At 45.1% G+C, this 20,701-nt stretch overlaps 1 protein-coding gene across 5 annotated transcripts in view; it reads left to right on the top strand.

Annotated features, from left to right (window-relative positions):
- LOC141156714 (cytochrome P450 3A24-like) overlaps positions 1-20,701 on the top strand; it is a 90,842-nt gene that overhangs the window by 11,813 nt on the left and 58,328 nt on the right. For 2 of the 5 annotated variants that reach the window (XM_073643014.1, XM_073643033.1), the window contains one exon: positions 7,203-7,296. The exons of 1 other annotated variant lie outside the window; for it this stretch is intronic. In XM_073643014.1, the coding sequence (XP_073499115.1) occupies positions 7,203-7,296 (94 nt within the window). Of the gene's footprint in view, positions 1-7,202; positions 7,297-17,995; positions 18,049-20,701 lie in introns of all 5 variants that reach the window. 2 more of the 5 variants (XM_073643007.1, XM_073643024.1) reach the window with 2 other exon arrangements.

Raw genomic sequence — 20,701 nt, 5'->3', positions numbered from 1 at the left:
GACCACCAAAATCAACAAGGCCATCAGTATTTAGTTCAGACTCCACAAATAAGACCTCAGGAATTTACATGGATGTCAGACATATGTACCATCCTCCAAAACTTTGAGGACTCCTCCAAGATGGTGAGTGACGATGACACCATAATTAGCGACACCATTCCGCTTCTCTGTCTTCTAAAATGCTCTCTGCTCACAATTAAAGAGGATGCATTGCAGGCGGAGCATGATGAGATGGAGCAAGGAACCATACAGGGTGATTCCACAGAGCCCAGCCTCATCTCATCACAACGTGATTGGGTGACAATGAGGAAGAGGAGGAGGAAGAACAGGAGCTAGTTTCCTGCGCTATAGACGGTACTATCTGCACAATTGTCATACCGTCTGTTCAGCGTGGATGGCCTGAGGACAGGGACGAGGAGGATGAGGAGGAGAGCATGGTCAGTCTTCCTCTTGGTGAAGACACGGAAGTCTTGCCTCTTTGCAGTCTGGCACATATGGCTGAGTTTATGTTACGCTGCCTTTCCCGTGACCCTCGCGTTGTCCAAATTTTGGGTGACAGTCATTACTGGTTGGTGACACTTCTAGACCCACGCTACAAGGAGAACTTTCTGCCTCTTATTCCTGTGCAGGACAGGCCTAATAAAATGGGGCAGTACGAGAAGGCCCTTGTTGCAGAATTATTGAAAAAATTCCATCTGAAAATGCTGGCGACAGAGGTCACAGTTCGTTGGACAATGAAGGAGAACAGACGAGAGAGACACAAATGCTATCCAGCAGAGACAGGGGAACACTGTCAAACTTCTGGGACAGTTTTCTCAGACCCTCCCATTGCACAGGCCCTGAGGCGTGGGGTACTCTCACAAGGAGGGAAAAGTTTGGGAAGATAGTGAGGGAGTATCTTGCCGACCGTACCAACGTCCTCCGTGATTCCTCTGTGCCTTATAATTATTGGGTATCCAAGCTGGACACGTCGCATGAACTCGCTCTCTATGCCTTAGAGGTCCTGGCCTGCCCTGCCGCTAGCGTTTTGTCAGAGCGGGTTTTCAGTAACACCAGTGGAATTAAACCGATAGGTGCATCCGCCTGTCAACTGAAAATGCTGACAGGCTGACACTTATAAAAATGAACAAGGGTTGGATTGGGCCAGACTTCTCAACACCACCGAATGATAGCAGCGTAATATAAACTCAAATTTAGTGGGGTATTTTTTGGGAGGTCTAACTCTATTCCCATGCACCTCTGTCTTCACACCCAGATATGGGTATACGCTTCCTGATTTTGTCTATTTGCTCTTGTCCTCCTCTTTCTCCGCATCATCATCCTCCTTCATATCACCACTATATCTACCATATCTACATCTCTTGCAAGGGACATTAGAGTTTCTCCAAATTTTTGGCAGCCGTTGCATTCACTGCATAGGCAAACAGTATGAGAGACCCACTTCCTAATAATGGGAACATTGTTTTCAGGAGGTCCTCCGACCTCTACGTCTCTTGCAAGGGGCATTGGAGTACTTCCAAATATTTGGCAGCCATTGCATTCACTACTTAAGCAAACAGTATGGTAGACCCACTCCATTTTAAAGGGAACATTTTGTACTCGTTACTGTAGCCCAGCTCCATGTGTCTTTAAATTGTTAGTAGGGTTTTTCATAAATTTTGGCAGCCGTTGGACTCACTGCATACCCTATAACTGAAAAGCAGACCTTCTACTTTATAATGGAAACATGTCGTACTCGTTACTGTGGCCCACCTCTATGTGTGTTTGGCAGCCGTTGCATTCACTCCGTAGGCAAACAGTATGGGAGACCCACTCCATTTTAATGGGAACATTTCGTACTCGTTACTGTAGCCCAGTCTTTAAATTGTTAGTAGGGTTTTCCTAACTTTTGTTTGCCTTTGGATTCACTGCATACCCTATAACTTGATAGCAGACCATCTCCTTTCTAATGGGAACATATCGTTACTGTGGCCCAGCATAATGTGTCTTTAAATTGTCAGTGGGGTTTTTCCTAAATTGTGGCAGCCGATGGACTCACTGCATACCCTATAACTGGATAGCAGACCTTCTCTTTCTAATATGAACATGTTGTTACAGTGGCCCAGCTCTATGTGTCTTTAAATTGTTAGTGGGGTTTTTCCTAAATTTTGGCAGCCGTTGGACTCACTGTATAGCAGACATTCTCCTTTCTAATGGGAACAGGTCGTTACTGTGGCCCAGCTCTATGTGTCTTTAAATTGTTAGTGGGGGTTTTTCCTAAATTTTGGCAGCCGTTGGACTCACTGCTTACTCTATAACTGTATAGCAGACCGCCTCCTTTTTAATGGGAACATGTCGTTACTGTGGCCCAGCTCTATGTGTCTTTAAATTGTTAGTGATGTTTTTCCTAAATTTTGGCAGCCCTTGCAGTCACAGCATGGGCATTAACACTATAGGAGACCCATTTTTTCACTGAGACCCTCCTCTATGTCTCTTCAAAGGGGTATTGGGTTGCGTCCAAATTTTTGGCAGCCCTTGCAGTCACTGCATACACAATAGTATAGGAGACCCACTCTCTAATTATGGGAACAACAAAGCATTGCCGACTGCTGGCCCTTTAAGAATAGTAACAGGATGTGTCTGATGATGTTTCACACACCATATGGCCAGATAAGGTTGTAAAATGTCAAAATGACATTTCCCGGTGAATGCATTTATTTTGGTTGAAAGCAATGCAAAAGTGTAAAAACGCATCAAAAACGCTATGTGTGAGCATAGCCCTAGGTGTGGAGGAGCATTTTTGTTTTTGGTTATTTATTTTCCCTTATATACAAGTCATTGTCCTGGAAAGGATGTTCTTTAACATATTTCCCAGGACAATCCATTTTGGTTTCGTTTTTGTATGTTTTATTGTGAGTCCGTAAAAGTGGCATAATACCTCTGACAATGTTGTTGATAGCAGTGACCTGAGAGTCAGAAATGCTTCCAGGGGTCTTCCTTATGTTGTTCCCATGTCATTTGAGCACTGTTCCCATCGATTTGAGCAATTTTTAGGCCCTCTGCAGACCACCGGGGAGAGCCGCCGGAAAAATGCTCGAGTTTCCCATAGACTTACATTGGGCTCGTTGCTCGGACTGAGCACTCGAGCATTCCAATTTGCTCGACCCGAGCAACGAGTAACGAGCATTTTAGTACTCGCTCATCACTAGCGGTGTCCTGTCACTCACTGAGCGCTGCTCCGGAGCTGCTCACTCTCCCTAGCTCCTCTGTGTCAGCGGTCGCAAATTGTCATCAGAAGTGATCCCATATTACTGCGGTAATAATTGTGACATTTTTTTGAGCGTGTCAAATATTACTCTCCATTTAAAGTCTGCCACCTGGGTGTTGTTCATCCTATTCACACTTGGTCGCTGACCAGTACCACTAGTGATGAGCGAACCTGCTTGTCACTGCTTGGTACTTGCCCGAGCATCTCACTGCTTGAGATGCTCGGCGCTCGGCAAGTATTTCCGGGATGCTCGGGCGAGAGTTCGGGTCCCCTCCCTGCTTGCTTAGCGCACTTTAGAGAGCCAATGAACATGCAGGGATTGTCTGCCACTCACTGTAATGCCGTAGCCATCTTGGTAGTGGCATTACAGTGATTGGCTGCCCCCATAGCGTCATCAGGTCTATATGAAACCTGGTGAGCCTATGCTCATCACAGTCTAACCTTCAGACAGGCAGAGGTGCTGCTGTGTGAGGGACAGAATTGGCGGTGTAATAGTAAGGTATAGGTATTTCACACCAGGATACATATCCTCCCATCACACAGGCCCTGAGGCGCGGGGTACCCTCACAAGGAGTGAAAAGTTTGGAAAGATGGTGAGGGAGTACCTTGCCGACCATACCAACATCCTCCGTGATTCCTCTGTGCCTTATAATTATTGGGTATCCAAGCGGGACACGTGGCATGAACTGGCTCTCTACGCCTTGGAGGTCCTGGCCTGCCCTGTCGCTAGCCTTTTGTCAGAGCAGGTTTTTAGTGCCAACGGGGGAATTATAATTGATAGGCGCATCCACCTGTCAACTGAAAATGCTGACAGGTTGACTCTTATAAAAATGAACAAGGGCTGGATTGGGGAAGACGTCTCAACACCACCGAATAATAGCAGCGTAACAAACTCAAATCCAGTGTCTTTTTTTGGGAGGTCTATTCCCATGCACCTCTTCACACCCAGACATGGGTATTCTTCCTGATTTTGTCTATTTTCTGTTGTCCTCCTCCTTCTCCTCATCCTCATCCTCCATCACCATATCGCCAGAGTAACCGTGATGCATCACCCACATAATTTTTTTTAAGGGTGTTTATTATGCCTGTAGGAGATGTTTGTTATATAGTATGTTCATGTATACCCCCCAAGGGTAAATGTTTTTCAGCCTATACAAGTATCTCCTATACAAGTATAGGAGACCCACTTCTTTGTAATGGGGACATTTTTTTAAATGAGGCCCTCCTCTAAGTCTCTTCCAAGGGGCATTGGATTGCGTCCAAATTTTTGGCAGCCCTTGTAGTCACTGCATACGCAAAAACAGTATAGGAGACCCGCTCCTTTTATAATGGGAACTTTTTTTTTACTGAGGCCCTGTCTTTTCAAAGGGGTATTATCGCGCACAGTGTGGGAAAGACTAAGTGCAACACGAAGGGACGAGGGGAAGGAAGTCCAGACACTAGGGAAAGGGGGAGTTGAGACCCCTAGTCAGGTTTAATAACACCATGCCTCACCTACCGTCCCTATATTTGTTCCACATCAATTGCCGAGCAGGAAACCTAAGCCCTGTATATTCCTAGAGCTACGCCCTGGATAGGGAGGGGGGTGAGCACTGGTTAGTTCCCACTATAAACTAAAGACAACAAGAGAGACAACCAAAGGTGGAGAAACTTAGCTTGAGCAGACTCCAGAGAGATAACACCAAACGTCCTCCAAGGGCACCAGAGAGGAAGTAAGCCGACTGCTGAAGCTCCAAGCCTTCACAAGGGATAGTGTGAATATCACTGGCGACTCCCTGAAGAAGACTGAGAGTTTATAAACACCAAAATGTGTCAATCAGAGTAGGAGGAAGGTTGCCGCTGGTTCCAAAAGTCAGAAAGATTAAGAAGGCGTCTGCAATGCCAAACGCAGAGACCTTCTGCAGCCAGATGCAGAGTGACTCTGTTGCATCTGACACACTTGTGACAGGTATTGGGATGCGTCAAAAATTTAGGCAGCCGTTGTAGTCATTGCATACGCAATAACTGTATAGCAGAACCGCTCCTTTATAATGGGAATATTTTGTTACTGAAGCCCTCCTCTATGTGTCTTCAAATTGGTATTGGGGTATTTCGAAAATATAGGCAGCCGCTGCATTCACTAGATATGCAATAACAGTATAGGAGATCCGCTCCTTTTGTAATGAGAACATTTTTTTACCTAGGCCCTCCTGTATGAGTCTTCAAAGGGGTTTTGTCATTTTTCCAAATTTTGGGCAACACTTGCAGTCACTGCATACGCAATAACAGTATAGCAGACCCGCTACTTTATAATGGGAACATTTTTTTAAACTGAGACCCTCTTCTATGTCTCTTCAAAGGGGTATTGAGGTTTTCTCAAATTTTGGCCAGGCCTTGCAGTCACTGCATATGCAATAACAGTATAGTTAATAATGGAAACAGCAAAGCCCTCTAACAATAGTGAGGACCGACTGCTGGCCCTTTAACAATAGTAAGTGCCGCCTGATGGCCCTGTAACAATAGGCTTTGTGACTTTCAGAGTCCTTCCTTCATAAATGAAACAGGATATGTCTGATCATGTCTCACATACCACATGGGCCGATAAGGTAGTAAAATGTTAAAATGACATTTACAGGTGAATGTATTTTTCGCCATTGAAAGCAATGCAAAACTGCAAAAACGCAGAAAAAAATGCTACGTGTGAACATAGCGCAAGGTCAGGAGGAGCATTTTGTTTGTGTGTATGTTTTTGCCTTATATACAAATCATTACCCTGGAAAGACTGTTTCTTAACGTCCAGGAAAATCCATTTTGGCTTTGTTTTGGTATGTTTTATTGTGAGTCTGTAAAAGTCGTGTAATACTTTGACAACATTGTTCACAGCAGTGACCTGGAAGTCAGAGATGCTTCCAAGGGTCTTCCCCATGTTTCTATGTCATTTGAGCACTGATATATATTGATTTGACCAATTTTTCAGCCCCCTGCAGACCTCTGGGGTGGGCTGCCGGAAAAATACTAGATTTTCCCAATGACTTACATTGGGCTCGTTACTTGGGTTGAGCACCCGAGCATTCCAATTTACTCGACCCGAGCAATGAGCACCTGAGCATTTTAGTGCTCGCTCACCACTAATGCTGGGATATTCAACTGGGGCGCCATCATGGTACAGAGGCTGTGATCACTGCCACAGCCTCTGCCCACTCCCTGAAAGAAGCATCATCAGTGATATCCATTACAGGGGCCGGTTAGTCCCTGCTCTACTGAGCATGTGTCAGTTGTCAATTCCGACATATGCTCAGTACGAGCTCCTTTGATCAGGTTATCCAGGATTACTTCATTTTTTTACCAAGGGCCTAAGAACCAACAGGCAAATAAGTAGTTGTTAACTATCTGTCTGTTGTGCCCGGCGCTGATCTCTGCCGGCACAGAGCAGACGAAGATTCAACAGCTCCTGCTGACGTCATGTCGACAGAGCAGCGACTTCTCTTCCGCTCTGCTCTGCTGACTGGCCATAGAATACTGTCTTATATTTACCCTGCCTTCGATTATTGTGAAATTTATGCAATCTATCTGCTCTGTCCCTAATTAATATCTATTGTATGATTTTTGATTTAGTATTGGTCATTTATATAACCAGTACTATTGTGATGAATCATCTGTGTGGTTTTAATATAATTTAATAAAATTATAGTTTTTAGTGGGGGATATTCTTCTTTAGTTTTTTTTTTTTGGCCCCCTAACGTCATAAGTAAATAGTTTTTTGGTAGTTTTGGCACAATCTCAGACAATAGCATTTAAATAACGTGGTCACCATTGCCCACGAATAGGACAGTATGTATCGGGTGTCAGGATCTCTTTAATTATAATCACATATGAACAAGTTCTAATATTAGAAATGTCGATAAATATTCTGCAATTATTAGATTCAATATAAAATAAATAAAACCTATTTTTTAATTTGCCATCTTCTTTCCAGTTATGGGATCTGGCCATACAGAATATTCAAAAAACATGGAATACCCGGTCCAAGACCCCTACCATTTATTGGAACTTTTCTTGAAAACAAAGATGTGAGTATAAAGATGGACTCATCTTATTCCATACATTATATTAGTGTATTCTATTATAAATGTGTTTACTAAATAAAGCAAATAAAATAATAGACTCTATTATTAGTTTTGCGGGTATAACTTATTTCAGTAAGCAGCAAAACTTCGGAAAACTATTCTTACTATTACAATTCCACATTATTCCTTAGTATAGTTTACTTCGTTTCCCTGTTTGTGCAACTACAGGCAAACAAGGCGCATGTTTGAACTGTATCAATATGAAAGACTAAAGGTTTTTTATTACTGGCCAAGGTAAAGCTTCACTGACAAAAAGTATTTGTGTAGAACAAATGTGATGGGTGCAGGGTGGTAGTTATGGCGAAGGACTACTGCTGTGCTCCCACATCCTGACTACCCACAAAGAGAAAATAGTGTTCAGTCTGTTTTGTAGTTTGCGTGTACTGAATAACACTCACAGTTTTCCTTGAGAGTCAAATCTGCTCCAGGGTTCCAACTTGAGCTGCAGGCAGACAACCAAGCACAGACTCTTGTTCCTTTTTCAACAGAACAATACAGTGTCCATTTTAGGACATGATCAGATATCAAAGTCAAACATCAGAATGATGTCAGTTTGAGGCTAAATACCCTGTCTGAGAACTGATTTTGTTAAGTGATTTTGATATATGACTTTGTCAAGTGACTTTGATATGTCACTTTGATAAGTGACTTTGACATCTGACCAAAAATTAAAGTGCGGCTGGTTTATTGCAATCCTCATAAACCACGTCCCCAGAAAACATAAATACAGCCTTTGTCCGGCAGAAGGTAAAACGTAAAATAACAAGTTCATACAATAGTGCTTGTTAGCCCACCAGTTTCCAAGTCCTTTAGCAAAGGAATTTCTTCCAGGAGACCTGCAGTCTCCATACATTCAGCATGTGTGAAACAAACAGCTCCAGAGCTGCTACATTCAGGCCCACCCCACTCCAGTACTTTGCCAGTGACTTTGTCACAACACACAGACACATAACTCTATAAAGAAGGATCCTCTACAGCAGGGGTGCACAGTCTGTGACACAAAGGACACTCGCGGCATGGAATGTCATTCTGTGCGACACCCCCCCCCCCCAACCATATCGACGGAAAAATGCTTGACTGACAGGTTAGCTGTATCTGAGCAGCCACACATAGAAGAGTAGTAGCAGCAGCTGAGGAGCAGGCAGGGACTGGCAAGTACTAATGGCACCCTGTGTAGACATCTCAGGGTGCCTCATACATCAGGAGAATTAGGTCTCTTATTTTATTTGAAACTCCAGAAAGTCATATGTGAATTAGACAGGCGGCCTTTCCTGTCTATGGCTCGCTGTACTGTAGATTATAGGAGTTCTGAATAGTGTTGAGCGATACCTTCCAATATCGGGAAATATCGGATCGGATTGGATCGGACCGATACCCAAAAAATATCGGATATCGCCGATTCCAATACCGGAAACCAATGCAAGTCAATGGGACACAAATATTGGAATGAAAATAAACCCTTTCTTTCCTTGTAGGTTAATTCTACATGAAGGAAAACAACTAAGAATAATGTAGAATGTATTGGGGGAGGTGGAGGTGACATTAAAGGCATAGAGGTTTAGCCCAATCAAATGGAATATCAGGAATTAATTTTTTTTAAGACATTCGGAGTTACAAAGATATTGAGTATGTTAAGCTTTTTATATTTTGTCAGATATTTATGTTTCACTACTTCCATGCTCTTCACCTTCTTTTTTACTTCTCCCACACTTTCTCCTTCATCATCCTCAGCAGCAGCATCTTTTTCATCAATTTCTTCTTCACCTTATTCATCTTCTTCTTCTTCACCTTCTTCCTATTATTCTTTTTTTTTACATTCTTCATATTCTTCTTATTCAACTATTCTTCTTCTACATCATATTCTTAGTTGTGACAGGCATTCCTGTAGTTGTTATCTATAAAAGTTTGAAGATTACATCTTCCGTTCTGCCTGTCACAAAAGATTTACAGCAGGATTTGTCCGCCTTCAGTTTGGCCTGCAGCAGCAGGTATTTTCCAGGGGCACCACGAGGAGGAACGGACTCACCCCCATACACTGCTTAGTCTTCTTGGTCATCTTCTTCAGGGTCATCTTCTTGGTCTTCTTTGGGGTGGTCTTCAGGGTCGTCGTCTTCAGGGTCATCTTCTTCTTCAGGGTGGTCTTCAGGGTCGTCGTCTTCGGGGTCCTCGTCTTCTTTGGGGTGGTCTTCAGGGTCGTCGTTTTCAGGGTCGTCATCTTTGGGGTCCTTGTCTTCTTCGGGGTGGTCTTCAGGGTCGTCGTCTTCAGGGTCGTCGTCTTCAGGGTCGTTGTCTTCTTCGGGGTGGTCTTCAGGGTCGTCATCTTCAGGGTCGTCGTCTTCGGGGTCCTCGTCTTCTTCGCGGTGGTCTTCTGGGTCGTCGTCTTCAGGGTCGTCGTCAGGGAGATCCAGAGTGATTACCAAAAACCATTTCAAAAAGTTTGAATTTGGAAATGTAGCAGAAGGTACAAGAAGGATGAGGAACTGCCGAAAACCAGCTGACGGAACTGGAACCCGGATGGGTAGCAGAAGGTACAAGAGCCAATGGAACTACCGAGGACCAGCTGATGGTACTGGAACCCAGTTACCAAGCAGGAGGTACCTGTGCCAGAAAGCACTACCAAGGACCAGCAGACGTTAGTGGAACTCGGATACCGAGAAGGAGGCACCTAAGCCAAAGGCACTGCCTGGAACCAGCTGATGTTACTGGAACCCAGGGGGACATGTTCAAGATTGACTTCCAAAGAACCAGCTAATGGTACTGGAACTCAGATAGGCAGCAGAAGGTACACATGAAAAAAAACGTTGCAAGGCCGCGAGCCGGCCGGAGTTACTGAAACCCACAGTCCTACAGGGGGTGCTTGTCCTATTGCCACTATGGAACCAGCCTTCATTGCCAGATCCAGCAGCCCACATAGGAGTCACCTAAACTGCAGGCACCATAGAGTCGGCTAACCCGACCGCAACACGACAGGACAACGTATTGGAGGCAAACTGACGTTGACACTACCCGGAAACAGCTGGGGTGCTGGAACCAGGCTGGGCAGGAGGGAGTACCCGTGCCAAAGACACTGCTGGGAAACAGCTGGCAGTGCTGGAACCCAGGGTAAATACTAAAAACAGAGTGGAGCCAGAGGCCTAATTGGAGCAAGTTTAAAATCAGTAGTAGTGTGAATGTGGACAGAGCAGGAGAAATTGCCGGACACACAGCAGGGGATTAGCTGACGTTACTGAACCCCAATAACACAGGAGCAAGTGTTGACTGTGCAAACGGCACTTCTGAGCAGCAACTGGCGGTGTTGGAGCCCAGGGTAAATACTGAAAACGGAGAGGAGCCAGAGGCCTAATTGGAGCAAGTTTAAAATCAGTAGTAGTGTGAATGTGGACAGAGCAGGAGAAATTGCCGGACACACAGCAGGGGATCAGCTGACGTTACTGAACCTCAATAACACTGGAGCAAGTGTTGACTGTGCAGACGACACTTCTGAGCAGCAACTGGCGGTGTTGGAGCCCAGGGTAAATACTGAAAACAGAGAGGAGCCAGAGGCCTAATTGGAGCAAGTTTAAAATCAGTAGTAGTGTGAATGTGGACAGAGCAGGAGAAATTGCCGGACACACAGCAGGGGATCAGCTGACGTTACTGAACCCCAATAACACTGGAGCAAGTGTTGACTGTGCAGACGGCACTTCTGAGCAGCAACTGGCGGTGTTGGAGCCCAGGGTAAATACTGAAAACAGAGTGGAGCCAGAGGCCTAATTGAAGCAAGTTTAAAATCAGTAGTAGTGTGAATGTGGACAGAGCAGGAGAAATTGCCGGATACACAGCAGGGGATCAGCTGACGTTACTGAACCCCAGTAACACTGGAGCAAGTGTTGACTGTGCAGACGGCACTTCTGAGCAGCAACTGGCGGTGTTGGAGCCCAGGGTAAATACTGAAAACAGAGAGGAGCCAGAGGCCTAATTGGAGCAAGTTTAAAATCAGTAGTAGTGTGAATGTGGACAGAGCAGGAGAAATTGCCGGACACACAGCAGGGGATCAGCTGACGTTACTGAACCCCAATAACACTGGAGCAAGTGTTGACTGTGCAGACGGCACTTCTGAGCAGCAACTGGCGTTGTTGGAGCCCAGGGTAAATACTGAAAACAGAGAGGAGCCAGAGGCCTAATTGGAGCAAGTTTAAAATCTGTAGTAGTGTGAATGTGGACAGAGCAGGAGAAATTGCCGGACACACAGCAGGGGATCAGCTGACGTTACTGAACCCCAATAATACTGGAGCAAGTGTTGACTGTGCAGACGGCACTTCTGAGCAGCAACTGGCGGTGTTCGAGCCCAGGGTAAATACTGAAAACGGAGAGTAGCCAGAGGCCTAATTGGAGCAAGTTTAAAATCAGTAGTAGTGTGAATATGGACAGAGCAGGAGAAATTGCCGAACACACAGCAGGGGATCAGCTGACGTTACTGAACCCCAATAACACTGGAGCAAGTGTTGACTGTGCAGACGGCACTTCTGAGCAGCAACTGGTGGTGTTGGAGCCCTGGGTAAATACTGAAAACAGAGAGGAGCCAGAGGCCTAATTGGAGTAAGTTTAAAATCAGTAGTAGTGTGAATGTGGACAGAGCAGGAGAAATTGCCGGACACACAGCGGCGGATCAGCTGACGTTACTGAACCCCAATAACACTGGAGCAAGTGTTTACTGTGCAGACGGCACTTCTGAGCAGCAACTGGCGGTGTTGGAGCCCAGGGATTACAGTTCAGTTGGTAGAAACATGAACACAACAGGAGACCTGGATACTGTTGACAACCAATTATTTAATCTGGAAGAGGACTGGCAAATTCATGCGAGATCCAGGCCTTGTTCATTTTCAGAAAAGTAAGCCTGTCAACGTTATCGGAGGATAGTCGGATGCGACGGTCTGTTAGTACACCACCTGCGACACTAAAGAAGCGTTCCGGTAATACACTAGCAGCAGGGCAAGCCAGCACCTCCAGTGCATACTGGCTAAGCTCTGGCCATGTATCCAGCTTAGAGACCCAAAACTTAAAGGGGGAAGAGCCGTCTGGGAGTACACTGAGAAGGCTGACTGGAGCCGTCTGCGATGGTGTAGACATTTGTGGCGGGGACACAAAACTTTGTCCCATTTGGGCCATACTGCTCTTGCCTTGTGCTGAGGCGCTGCTTCTGCTCCCTCTTTGTGCAGAGCTTCCTCCACTGCCTCGACGCACTGAGCTGCTTTGTAAAGTACTAGCAGCACTGCTCTCGGGTGGAATGGAGAACATGATGGAATGCACCAGTGTGTCTTGGTACTCCCGCATTTTACGCTCCCGATTCAACGGTGTTATGAGGCTTTGTAAGTTGTCCCGGTAGCGAGGATGTAGGAGGATGGACACCCAATAATCAGCCGTGTTGAGAATGTGGGCGATGCGGCGGTCGTTTCTCAGGCACTGCAGCATGAAATCAACCATGTGCTGCAGACTGCCAACTGGCCAAGAAATGCTGTCCCCTGCTTGAGGTGTGATCTCTGCCTGCTTTGCATCACCCCACCCTCGCTCTAGATACTGACTACTAGAGCATTGTGTACCTCCATCCTCTGGACAGATATCTTCCTCCTCCATTGACTCCTCCTCATCCTCCTCACAAAGTGTCCCCTGCCTAGGCCTTTGTGAGGAACCACGTTGCGCAGACTGTACAGAAGCAGATGGCATTTGTGGCTCCTCATCCTCCACCTCTTCCAAAACCTCCTCCCTTAGTGCTTGCAGTGTTTTTTCAAGCAGGCAGATAAGGGGGATAGTCATGCTGACTAGTGCATCATCTGCACTCGCCATCCGCATGGAATAATCGAAGGCACGCAAAACCTGGCAGATGTCCTTCATAGAGGCCCACTCAGTGGTGGTGAAGTGTGAACGGCGCGCAGTGCGACTTGTTTGCGCCTGCTGCAGCTGGTACTCCATTACTGCTGCCTGCTGCTCACACAACCTCTCCAACATATGTAACGTTGAATTCCACCTGGTGGGTAGGTCACATATTATGTGATGTTCCGGAAGGCGTAATCGGCGCTGCAGAGCTGCAATGCGCGATCTTGTGATGCTGGAACGCCGCAAGTGAGCGCACTCTATGCGGACCTTGTGCAGCAGTGCATCAAGATCTGGATAGTCCCTCAAAAAACTCTGCACGACCAAGTTGAGCACATGTGCCAGACATGGGATGTGAGTGAGGTTGCTTAGGCCCAGAGCTGCCACCAGATTTCGGCCATTGTCACACACTACCATGCCTGGCTGGAGATTCGCTGGCACAATCCACACGTCCCTCTGCTGATTGATGGCATTCCAGAGCTCCTGCGCTGTGTGGCTTTGATTCCCCAAAGAAATTAATTTCAATACGGCCTGTTGACGTTTGGCCACGGCTGTGCTCATATCGGTCGTAACAGGTAACCAACCGTTCATGGGTCGATGTGGAGGTAAACCGTGACGGCTCCTGCAGCGCTGATTCAGAGGAACTGGAGTATGAGGAGGAGTCAATGTGTACAGACTGGATTCCTGCAATCCTTGGAGTTGGCAGAACACGTACAGCGCCACTCTCAAGATCTGTACCCGGCTCCACAACATTTACCCAATGGGCAGTGAGGGAAAGGTATCGTCCGTGTCCATGCTTACTGGTCCACGCATCGGTGGTCAGGTGGACCTTGCTACGGCGTTTTGTAGCGCATGTTTAATTTTTCCCTCCACATGCTGTTGCAGGGCAGGGACGGCTTGCCTGCTGAAATAAAAGCGGCTGGGCACATTGTATTGTGGGACTGCCAATACCATCAAGTTACGGAAGGTGTCAGTCTCCACCAGCCTGAATGATAGCATTTCAAGGGACAGTAATTTTGCAATGCAAGCATTCAGAGCCTGTGCTCGGGGGTGGTTTGCCGAGTATGGGCGCCTTTTCTCCCATGCCTGTGCTAACGATGGCTGTAGACTGGCCTGGGAGTGTGAGGATGACAGGGAACGTGGTGCTGTGGGTGGAATGACACTGTGTCTCTGTACAACAGTGCCAGAGGTTCTTCCATGGCGATCCTGTGAGGAAGCCGAACCAGCTGTGTGTGAGCTGGAGGAAGAGGCTACAACACGAGCTGAAGAGGTGATAGGTGGCGCTGTAGGTTGGCCTAGGTCTTCAGTGTGTCTTTGTAACTCTACCATGTGCTTGGTCCGCACATGTTTCCACATATTTGTATTGAGGTTGCTGACACTTTTCCCTCTTTTCACTTTCTGATTACACAGCTTGCATTTGACAAAGCAAATGTCATCTGCAACTGTGTCAAAAAAGGATTAGGCAATGCAAGTCTTGGGAGCGCCCGTTTTGGGTTTTGAAAGACGCTTGCTCTTAATGGGTGCTGAAGTGGAGGCTACAGGCAACCAAGTCGGCCCCCTCCCTCTCCCTCCTTTTTGGGCCGTTCGGGGAATCTCTTCCAGAGCTGTTCCCACCACCTTCCTGTACCTCACGCTATGATGGGTCAAGGACCTCATCATCTACACTGCCCTCTTCAAACAACTGCTTCTCCTGGGTAGTCTCGAGAGCACAGTACGCACTAGAAAGTGGCACCTGAGTCTCATCATCAGATGCGTACTGAGGTGTGCTGACCATAGGCACTGACCCACCCGCCTCTTCAGATTCAGAGAGACAAAGCGGTTGCGCATCACTACATACTACCTCTTCTTCAAATTCTAGAATTCTGCTTGGCTGGCCCTCTCTTTCCAAGCCAAGAGATTCAGAGAACAGAAGTAGAGATGGCTCCTGTCCAGGGCTCTCTGACTGCCTGGGCAATTTGGCAGGTGGTGAAGAGACAGATGGGTGCTCTTCAGTGCTCAGGACCTGAGAGGATCTGGAACTAATTGAAGTCGATGCGTTAGCTGCCATCCATCCGATAACGGCTTCAATTTGGTCCTCCCGCAGCTGTGGGGTATAGCGAGCTCCTACAAAGCTGCGCATAAAGGACTGTTCCCTGGTAAAACTGGGGGATGCTGAGTCACTGGTGCCCGCAGCAGGCACAGAATCCCCAAGTCCTCTCCCTGCAGAAACTCCACGCCCACGCCCACGACCACATGCCTTACTCCCTGCCTTCTTCATCTTGGTAGACTGATAAAGATAGGCAGAAAAGTACTAAGGGCTTAGTGTGCTTATTCCTGAACAGCTGCTAACAGGTATAAGAAACACTAGTGTGGACTAGACTTTAATATGAGCTAATGTGGCCTACACAACTGTAAAGTGGAGTGTTTGGTGAACTTTATTTATGTTTTTTTTTATAACAAAAAGACACTGGATGTGCCCAAAGATGTAAAACCGATAGTATCACAAACTTTTTTTAGCTATTACAATGCAGGAAGGTAACCTACAATGCAATAGATGAGGCTACAAAAAATAGGCTAATACTAATCTGGCTGGGGCTGCAGGGCACAAGGCTGCAGAAAGGCTTCTCTATCTACTCCTATATAGTGTGTTTGGAAGCAATGTAGCTGGATACGGATGGAACCACACTAATAGGAGAAATCATGAAAAATTAGCAGCACTAATGCAAAAAAGGACAATGTATGAGGCAGTGACGCACGCTGAGCGGACTACAACTGGACGTGGCTGCAGAACACACTACAGCATGAGCAGCACTCACACGCAGAGACCTCGCAGACAGCCGTGAACAGTGCAGAGAACTATGCACTAGCGCTGCAAGGCAAAAGAAAGCTTCTCGCACAGCAGTTTATAAAGTAGCCTGGGTAAAGCACAATAAAGCAAATCGCTATCTCAAACTGTCCCTCAGAACAGCAGCGTCCTGTCCCTAACTGAATTCACAGCAGAGTGAACACAAAATGGCGGCGGCGGCTTTTATAGTGCGTCATGACATCATTTCATCAGCCAATCACAGCCATGCCATTAGTTAACATGCCTAACAGGATGTGCCCACACTTCTTAGGATCCTGATTGGCTGAATAAAATCAAACTAGCTCATTGCATTATGGGAACTTCCGATTCCGGTATTCGATATTCTAAAAGTATCGGAACTCAGTATCGGAACTCCGATACAGCGAATATCGGTTGATACCCGATATTTCAGTATCGGAATGCTCAATACTAGTTCCGAATCTTTAGGCAGTAAGCAAAAACCCATGGTCTATTGAAGAGAGCCGTGTGCATGACCTCTTCCTCTTTTGGGCTTATTCACACAGTATTTTACAAGGATTTAGAAAAGGATTTTACTGCAGATGCACATAAAAATGCTTCAAATACTCTTTGAATAAGCTTCATATTGGTTTTACTGTGAAATGTTCAAAATAACGTGAAAAAAACAGCACTGTGTCCACTTGTAAAGAGACAAGACACTGTGGAACCAGAACAGTGAGGAGATGTGGCAAAGGGGAGGAGTCTGATCAGGAGCCCGGGTACAGTATTGTCAGAGAAAAACAGCGCGTGTGCAAGTTCTGAGGTGATTCTGGCACCAAGGAGAGAGAAGGGAGGAGCGACAGCAGCGACCGGAGCTCCTGTCAGGAAGAAAAGTGCCGCATATCCGCCCAGATGTCAATGGTCAAGCCCTGAAGACCCGAGCAATGCCAGTCAAGGTTCCTCACCCAGGTGACGTAGGTTGACAGGTCGGGAGCAGGCTGCAGGGCATGGTTCTCAGATGTGTGCGCCAGAGACACGTGGTACCGGGCACAGATAAAGGGAAAGACAGTAGTCAAACGGGGACCAGCAGACGCCAGAGCGACATCGCGAAAGTGGATAGAGAGTGATGGGGGAAACCTTGCCCAGTATACTTAATGACAATCTAGTTCCCCTTCCCTCCAGTAGATCATTTTAAACTACCAGCCCCTGAATTCTAGTGTATTCTGATAATTTATTCTGTGATGTGATTTACTGCCAAACATTATAAGGAAATTGTTACCATATAATATGTGTTTTATAATTAATATTACTTGTTAAATAAAATAAATATACTGTTGTTCTGCCTGTGTCTCCGCTGTTGCATTCTGATACCTGCTTATACACTAAAGGAACTTTACTCATTAAAATCAGTCGGAAACTTGTTCAAAGAGTATTTGACATGGTTTTTGATGTGGATTTAGGAACAGAATCTATTTCTAAATTCTCGTAAAAAAAACCTCAATGTGAACATAGCATTAGAGGGCTGATTTTTGGAGGTAAGAGTTCTGGAATTTGAATTTGTACTTATCAGACATTTATTTTATATACTTTCGATAAGCCCCAAATGTCACGGAAGGTAATACAACTTTAATTTTTAGCGCAGCCCCTGGATTCGTTCAGTATGACAATGTGGCCATGGGCCAAAAAAAGTTGTGCACCCATGCTCTAGAGCTCGGTGCAGAAAATGGAACATGTAGCAGCAATTTTGAATGTTAGAGAAGTAGCATATGAGATTGTATAACAGAAGCAGAAATGTCGTCACACACCAGAGACAGAGCAATGTCCCAATTTCAAGGTGAATAATATATCTCGCTGATTTTTGTGTTTTGTGAGAGCTTGCTACATCTGCCTGTAATAACCGACTTTATAAACCAGTTACTCTATCTACATCTAACAATGTTCTTTTCTTAGTTTGCAGATTATCGCTTTTTTACTACTTACTAGTAAAGCAAATACTTTTTTTGTTTTTAGGGAGTTTTTGAATGTGACATGGAATGTTTCAAAAAATATGGAAAAATATGGGGGTAGGTAAACGATATAACGGAGAATTTGTCTCTTCATGCGGAGAAACTGGTATGAAAGAATTTCTGAAAAGAGAGCATGGCTTAGAGGAAAAGTGTGACCTAGAACAGCTCAACAGATTTTGTAATAATTTATGCCAGAATCTGAGTGAATTATAGCAAAACTGTACCGTGGCTCATGACTGGAGTACATTTCTGACTCTGGTGCGCAGGCAGGCTGAAAAGATGCACTAAATTCATTAAAAGTCTTGTATGTATCTGGGTAAATAAAGTCCACGTTTTTTACTTATTTCCATTGGACTGCTGTTTCCATCATGCTGCGTGTATGTGTATATATATATATATATATATATATATATACACATACACGCACCATGATATATATATATACACAGTTGAAACCAGAATTTTACATACAGTATAGACCAAAAGTTTGGACACACCTTCTCATTTAAAGATTTTTCTGTATTTTCATTACTATGAAAATTGTACATTCACACTGAAGGCATCAAAACTATGAATTAACACATGTGGAATTATATACTTAACAAAAAAGTGTGAAACAACTGAAAATATGTCTTATATTCTAGGTTCTTCAAAGTAGCCACCTTTTGCTTTGATGATTGCTTTGCACACTCTTGGCATTCTCTTGATGAGTTTCAAGAGGTAGTCACCGGAAATGGTCTTCCAACAATCTTGAAGGAGTTCCCAGAGATACTTAGCACTTGTTGGCCCCTTTGCCTTCACTCTGCGGTCCAGCTCACCCCAAACCATCTCGATTGGGTTCAGGTCTGGTGACTGTGGAGGCCAGGTCATCTGGCGTAGCACCCCATCACTCTCCCTCTTGGTCAAATAGCCCTTACACAGCCTGGAGGTGTGTTTGAGGTCATTGTACTGTTGAAAAATAAATGATGGTCCAACTAAACGCAAACTGGATGGAATAGCATGCCGCTGCAAGTTGCTGTGGTAGCCATGCTGGTTCAGTATGCCTTCAATTTTGAATAAATCCCCAACAGTGTCACCAGCAAAGCACCCCCACACCATCACACCTCCTCCTCCATGCTTCACGGTGGGAACCAAGCATGTAGAGTCCATCCGTTCACCTTTTCTGCGTCGCACAAAGACACGGTGGTTGGAACCAAAGATCTCAAATTTGGACTCATTAGACCAAAGCACAGATTTCCACTGGTCTAATGTACATTTCTTGTGTTCTTTAGCCCAAACAAGTCTCTTCTGCTTGTTGCATGTCCTTAGCAGTGGTTTCCTAGCAGCTATTTTACCATGAATGCCTGCTGCACAAAGTCTCCTCTTAACAGTTGTTGAGGAGATGTGTCTGCTGCTAGAACTCTGTGTGGCATTGACCTGGTCTCTAATCTGAGCTGCTGTTAACCTGCGATTTCTGAGGCTGGTGACTCGGATAAACTTATCCTCAGAAGCAGAGGTGACTGTTGGTCTTCCTTTCCTGGGGCGGTCCTCGTGTCAGCCAGTTTCTTTGTAGCGCTTGATGGTTTTTGCAACTGCACTTGGGGACACATTCAAAGTTTGCCCAATTTTTCGCACTGACTGACCTTCATTTCTTAAAGTAATGATGGCCATTTTACTTAGCTGCTTTTTTCTTGCCATAATACAAATTCTAACAGTCTATTCAGTAGGACTATCAGCTGTGTATCCACCTGACTTCTGCACAACACAACTGATGGTCCCAACCCCATTTATAAGGCAAGAAATCCCACTTATTAAACCTGACAGGGCACACCTGTGAAGTGAAAACCATTTCCGGTGACTACCTCTTGAAGCTCATCAAGAGAATGCCAAGAGTGTGCAAAGCAGTCATCAAAGCAAAAGGTGGCTACTTTGAAGAACCTAGAATATAAGACATATTTTCAGTTGTTTCACACTTTTTTGTTAAGTATATAATTCCACATGAGTTAATTCATAGTTTTGATGCCTTCAGTGTGAATGTACAATTTTCAAAGTCATGAAAATACAGAAAAATCTTTAAATGAAAAGGTGTGTCCAAACTTTTGGTCTGTACTGTATATTTTTTATTTGATAGCATGTCAGCCTGTTTTTCTATAATTTTCTATAGCTTTGAAAATTATCCAGAGCTATTTGTTTCCATCTGTTGACTTTCGAGAAATTATCAGTATACAAGATTGTATAACAGCACTTTACAGCAACGATATTTTGCATCAGCATTTGCAAATGAAAACATGATAGATGCTCAACATCCTCAGATGATATGATGGATCTGGATACAAAAAAATACTATGTTAATATGCCTTGTTCACATCTGAATTGTGACTTCTATTTATAATGGAAACATTGATGCAATGCCAGGGATCCATCATATGACAACAGCATCTGATGAACTCCAATAATGTATAATGAGGTCTGTCAGTTTCCATCATTTCATGTCTGTTAATGTCTATTAAAATTATGTCAACCGACAGACTAGAGATGAGTGAATTTGTTCGGCGAATGATCGCCAGTTTCAAATTCGGCACGAATACGGCACATTCGGATTCGTGTTCTTTTGCGCAAAAATTGGCAAAAGTCGGCCCCGAACACAAACATCCCTGGTTTCCCATGCTGTCATCTGCGTGACAGCGTGGGAATCAGGGGCTGTGACCAGCGGTAAGTAGGCTACCATCGG

Source organism: Phyllobates terribilis, unplaced genomic scaffold (genome assembly GCF_046119375.1).
Source record: "Phyllobates terribilis strain yellow unplaced genomic scaffold, ASM4611937v1 Scaffold_1__5_contigs__length_1240528914, whole genome shotgun sequence".
Lineage (NCBI taxonomy): Eukaryota > Metazoa > Chordata > Amphibia > Anura > Dendrobatidae > Phyllobates > Phyllobates terribilis.
Note: the sequence above shows the minus strand (reverse complement) of the source record. Positions and strands in the feature narration are given on the sequence as shown.